The 5,493-nt window shown below is 45.9% G+C and overlaps 1 protein-coding gene across 1 annotated transcript in view; it reads right to left on the minus strand.

The window, feature by feature from the left end:
• CCNG2 (cyclin G2) overlaps positions 1-5,275 on the minus strand; it is a 16,113-nt gene extending 10,838 nt beyond the window's left edge. The window contains exons 1-3 of the mRNA XM_015816378.2: positions 5,109-5,275; positions 2,342-2,363; positions 1,091-1,219 (exon numbers count right to left, since the gene is read on the minus strand). Coding sequence (XP_015671864.2) covers positions 1,091-1,219; positions 2,342-2,363; positions 5,109-5,275 — 318 coding nt within the window. The remainder of the gene's footprint in view (positions 1-1,090; positions 1,220-2,341; positions 2,364-5,108) is intronic.
• Positions 5,276-5,493: the final 218 nt, after the last annotated feature.

Consider the following 5,493-nt stretch of genomic DNA (forward strand, 5'->3'; position numbering starts at 1 on the left):
GCAATGCTCCAATAGCTTTAAAAAAAAATCAAGGGTGACAAGCTGCTTAAATATCTGTTGTAAAAGGTGGGAAGCCAAGATCCAGCACTTTTTACTAGTAGAATAAGCCCTAGTTTATTATGCTGAATTGGAACATTTGAATAGATCTGTTTTATACTGTAGGAAGAATTCCCCGTGGTTCGTGTTTCCAGCTGAGAAGCAGACCTTCAGCTCAGACAGAAGCATTGACACAAAATGAAGCAAGCTGCCAGAAAGAAGATTTATTGCAGAAACCAGACTAACGATGGTTTCTGGACTAGCTAGTGCCTTCCCAAGGTGAAAGGTCTTGTTTTTGTACCTGTTGAGTTATTGAGATTATGATTTAGATTTTGTAAAGGTATTTGTTCCCCTGATCTCTTCTAGTTTGTATTTGTTTAGACCGGGAGCGTCAGTCTAAAATATTGATCCTAGGAGATGTTTCTTTGTTTATGCAATGGGTTTCTATATGTGGTTAATGTCTGTTTTGTTAGCGTTATATTGCTCCTATCTAGTAGGATCATGGGTTTGATTGTTTGTCCAAGGCATGTGTCTGCAGTTTCCTGTCCTCAGAATGTTTCTTTTAGCTAAACAATTCTTGCCTAGAATTGCTCAGGGTGGGAGGGGGGAAAAAACTTTTCTTTGGTCTTTTAAATTTGGTTTGGCTTATCCCTTAAGTGGTCTTTTCTTGAGGTGTCCCCCACCTTTCCTGGGATAATCTGCATCTGCGATGGCTGGTTTATGGGTCTGGATTTCCTTGGTGACATTTCCTTTTAAAATATTTTAATTGCGAGGTTTTCTTTTCAAAAGGAAATTGTCCTCCCGGTTCAGGGTTTGTTTTTTTTTGACTAATTCTGATTTCTTAACAGTGTGTTTTATTTGGGTGCTATTGACTAGCAATCTATCAATACAAAGCAAACTGCTCTAAAACAAATTATTAACACCCACAGCTTCCTGCTCTGACTGCATTAAGACACACACCCCCCCACTGCTCCTGGCCACTTCCTCCAGAAACAGGTCATTATCAGCGGAGGTTCTTCATCACACCCAAATGGCAGACTTCGGATCTCCTCACCTCAGTAGTGCACTCAATCAGACTCAGCCCTTTTTCCCTCGGCTGGTATTTCCATTCCTGATCCAAATGGAGTTTCAGCTGTTTGAAGAGCCAGCTGCTCATCTGTTCTTCAGCTTCAATACTCTTCATCTAGGAAAAAAGAAAATAAAGTTTTCAGGGGGTGGGTGGGCACTAAATACACAGACGACATTACTGGTTTTCCTGAGATGGGTTAGACTAAAGCAGTGGTTCTCAACCTTTTTAATGCCGCGACCCCCAACCGGTTGTAAGTCGAGGACTAAACCCGTCGTAAGTCAAGGACTACCCAACCGGTCGTAAGTCGAGGACTTTTTCTGCCCGGGAGCGCCGCACATGCGTGGTTCCGCCCCCTGCGCCGGCCGAGGCATAGCTGGCAAGCGGCAGAGACGGAGCAGGCCGACCACCAGCTGGCCCAGCCCAAGGAAGGTAAGGCACCCGCCGGAAAAGGGGGAAAAAATGGCGGACAGCCTTGCTTGGCGACCCCCGTGAAATGGTCGATCGACCCCAAATGGGGTCGCGACCCATAGGTTGAGAACCGCTGGACTAAAGGAATGTCTATTTTCGGTGCCTCCCAAAGTCACTGTGGAATCAGGAGGCGTTACAAATGCGAAAAAAATCAACCAAACCAATCTCCACGTTGGTTGGCAGTCTGCTTTTGCTTCAACGAGACTGTGGGAAGTCAGCTCCTCAGAGAAGGAAATATTAAAAAGGGCAGAAAAATATATTTCCTTCAAGGATCTTAAAGAGACTTGAAAAGCATGCCCAGTTTTCCTTGAGAGCCCCAAATCTCTCTGTCCCAAGCAGGAGCCAGCCCTATACAAATGCAGATGTCAAACATCAGGAAAGTTGGAGCCAGAAGCTCAAGAAGACAAAGACCAACAAGACGTATCACAGAACCGCAATACTAAAGGCCCAATGGTAGATATATGATTTCAAAGTCACTAGAATTTTTTACCTGAAGGGAGCCTTACAGTAAAAGGCAGGGGCATTCCTTTAACATCCTGAATTAATCATTTCTCCACTCATCCCCTCTGCCCAACTGCTTTTTTTCAAGTAATAAAACCATCCAGTGGGAAAAGAAGAAAAAGGGTTAAAACACAAAACCGAATGTTCCCTCTTGCTTAAAGGACTAGGAAAAGCTTCTATTTCCCCACCTTTCACCACATAGTTAACAACAAAGAGGATGTTGAGGGGAGGGGGGGGAAGCATAGGAGAGCTTTGTCACGTACACACCATGACAATAACTTGTGAGTAACTGTAGAGGGCGACAAAAGAACACAGAGATTCCCCAGTTCTTGTAGACTTATTATACCCCAAATAAAGAAAGCTCAGTTTTGAGCAGACAGGCATGGTGTTTCTGGTTAGCATTTTAAGAGCCTTCTCCTCAGGTTGAAGGGCCCACATATTTCAGAGTCTATCCACCTGACTTTTACTAAGATACTGGACAGCTTAAAATAGTCTAAAACATTTCCTGTCTCAATCGGTCTCTTTCTCACACACAAAGATAAGCACAATTTTCAGTTGGAGTTATAAATGCAGTTTGTTTCCATTTTGTCCTAACAACAACCTTGAGCACAGATACTGTATAAACAAAAGGCAAGGCCTACAATTTTTTTTTTCTCCCCGCAGGGAACGGGACAAAAAAACCCGATTTTAACTCAAAACAAAGGGGAGGCGATATACGCTTAACTACACAACGGATCGTATTATAAACAATCCAGGTTAACACAAAGGATTCCTAACCGGATACCCTTCCAATTTCTGAACATAAAATATTTTTTTTTGACTTTGCTTCCCTCCCCCCCCCGAAATACCCAACCTCCCAAAACATACTTAATAATAGTAATCAGTGCCGCCAGAATAGTCTAATACTCTCTTTTCGATAAATATCTCAACTTTAGTTCCAGTTGCCCCAACTGACCAACTGTAACCCCTGTTTACATTTTCCTTTCCTTTTTCTCATTCCAGGGGTCCGATCTCTAAATCCTGCCCAACCCGTCTCAAGAACTGGAAAACCATTACGAAAGAGCTCCCAAAATGTTGTTTATTTACCCATGTTACTGTGTTCACACCGATTCAACTCTGCCTAATTGCATACATAAATAAAGTCTCTGCCATAGCTTTTTTTCTTTTTTTTGCTCTCCCTTCCTTACCATGGATTCTCTCCAGGGCAGTCTCACTGCTTCCAATGCCTTCCCCTTTTCCCTACCATCCCAAATTAATGCAAAGCTCAGTCCATTAGATTGAAATCCCTCCCCCCTTGAGGTTAAACAATACCCCAAGGGCCATCTGGCAGTCTGTCTCCCTAGACCAGCCTTCTCCAATCTCACACCCATCCCAGGCATCAGACAATGCCCCCCCCCATCTAACAGGCACGTCCAATCGCCAAGCTGGCCAAGGCCGCAAAAGGGGAATCGATCACATGATCTCAGACCCCGGCAACCGTCATAAATATGAAGTCAGCTACCCAGCGTCTGAATTTTTGATCGTGTGACCAAGAGGACCCGAGAGCGGTCGTTAAGTGTGAAAAACTTTTTGGACAATGCCGTTGTAGTTTCGAACAGTCACTAAATGAACTGTCGTTAAGTCGAGGACTACCTGCAATGCAAACTGGCCGGGGATTTTTCCTCTTCCCTTTTTTGGTAGTTGGGTGTGTGTGTGTGTGTGTGTGGTTTGTTTACATCCCCAGCTTTCAATACACTCCCTGCCTTACAAGGGGGAGGGAAGCCCCCCACTGTTTTCAAAGGATCCATGGTCAAAAGAAGAGGGGGAGCAACCCACAGATGCCCCTTCCGCCATTAAACAAAGCTCCGGGAGGAGGTTTCGGAAGTATTGCTAGCAGGACTGCCAGCTTTGTTCCCTAGGCCAGGGGTAGGCAAACTTGGCTCTTTTATGACTTGTGGACTTCAACTCCCAGAATTCCTGAGCCAGCCATGCTGGCTCAGGAATTCTGGGAGTTGAAGTCCACAAGTCATAAAAGAGCCAAGGTTGCCTACCCCTGCCCTAGGCCATCCCTCCGGGTAAACTCGCAAGATTGGTTTGTCTTGCCCTGTACATGTATACATCCAAACTAGCCTGGGTTGTTTCTCTGATCCACCTATGTAGGCGTATGTGGGTATATGCATATTTATTTGTTTATTGGGCCATGTTTATGCAGTGTATGCTGGAGGCGGTTACCCCTTAGGAGCTGTATGCAACAAAATCTCCTTTTAAAGTACGCCCATCGGTGGTGCATTTCAAGTGGCAATAAAGTTATCCTATTCTGAAACGTGTTTGAATCTTAGCATTCAACATTACCATTCAGTAGCATCAGTAGTAGTCCACATTATTCTATTCTATTCTTCCTAATCTCCGCAGGGAGATTCCCCTCCTCCCCCCCCCAGCACTGGAAAGGCGCTCCCTTCGAGCAGCCCCGCCTCCCCCGACAAAGGGGATCGCGCGCATGCGCAGAGAGACCCTTTCCTTTTTCTTCTCTCTCTCTCTCCCCCCCCCCCCGCGCCACCATCAATTGACAGAACGGAAGAAAAACTTTATCGACGCTTTACATGCACGCCAATCAGCAGGCATTAAAATCAAATTTTGTTGCATTCAGCTGCCAAAAAAACCAAACAAACCCATTGTGCACACACACACACACACAGGACACAGAGAGACGTCCCAGTCTTGACAAGCTCCCTTCCCCCGTTTATTTTTAATAGAGGGGACGTTTTTTATCGACTGCGAGCGAGAATACCGACCTTTCAAATAATAATAATAATAATAATAATAATAATAGTAGTAGTAATAATAATAGTAATAATAATAATAATAGTAATAATAGTAATAGTAATAATAATAGTAATAATAATAGTAATAATAATAATAATAATAATAATAATAATAATAATAATAATAATAATAATAATAATAGAATATTTTGTGTCTCTCAAGAGGGCTCTTTGCCGATCTCAATCTCATCCCGCCCCCGGGCGGGTTTTTCTCCGCCTTAGGTCGGACTTACCTCTCCGCGGCGGCGGCGGCTCTCCCTTCTCCGCGGTCGGAAGGGCCGGAGGAGGCAGATGGGGGGCTGAAGCGAAGGGAGGCGACCGATCCCCGCCGCTGCCGCAGCAACGACCACCAGAGCCGCAGCGGCAGCGCCTCGTCGCTACCGACCCAGCCGCCCCGCATTCAGCCCCCTCCCCGCTGCCCGGTCCGCCCTCCAGTCCCAGCTCTTCCCCCCGCCGGGATTTCAGCGTCCGAGCTGCACCATGGCTCTCCCGCCCGCCCCGCGACGCCGCTACTGGGAGAGGCAGGCAGAAGCGCCTGAGAGCCTCCGCTTCAAAATGGAGTCCGCCCTCCCAGGTCCGGCGGCTCCGCCCCCTTTCCGTCACGTGACCCTCCGCTTT

Source organism: Protobothrops mucrosquamatus, unplaced genomic scaffold (assembly GCF_001527695.2).
Source record: "Protobothrops mucrosquamatus isolate PMUCROS unplaced genomic scaffold, P.Mucros_1.0 scaffold440, whole genome shotgun sequence".
Classification (NCBI taxonomy): Eukaryota; Metazoa; Chordata; class Lepidosauria; order Squamata; family Viperidae; genus Protobothrops; species Protobothrops mucrosquamatus.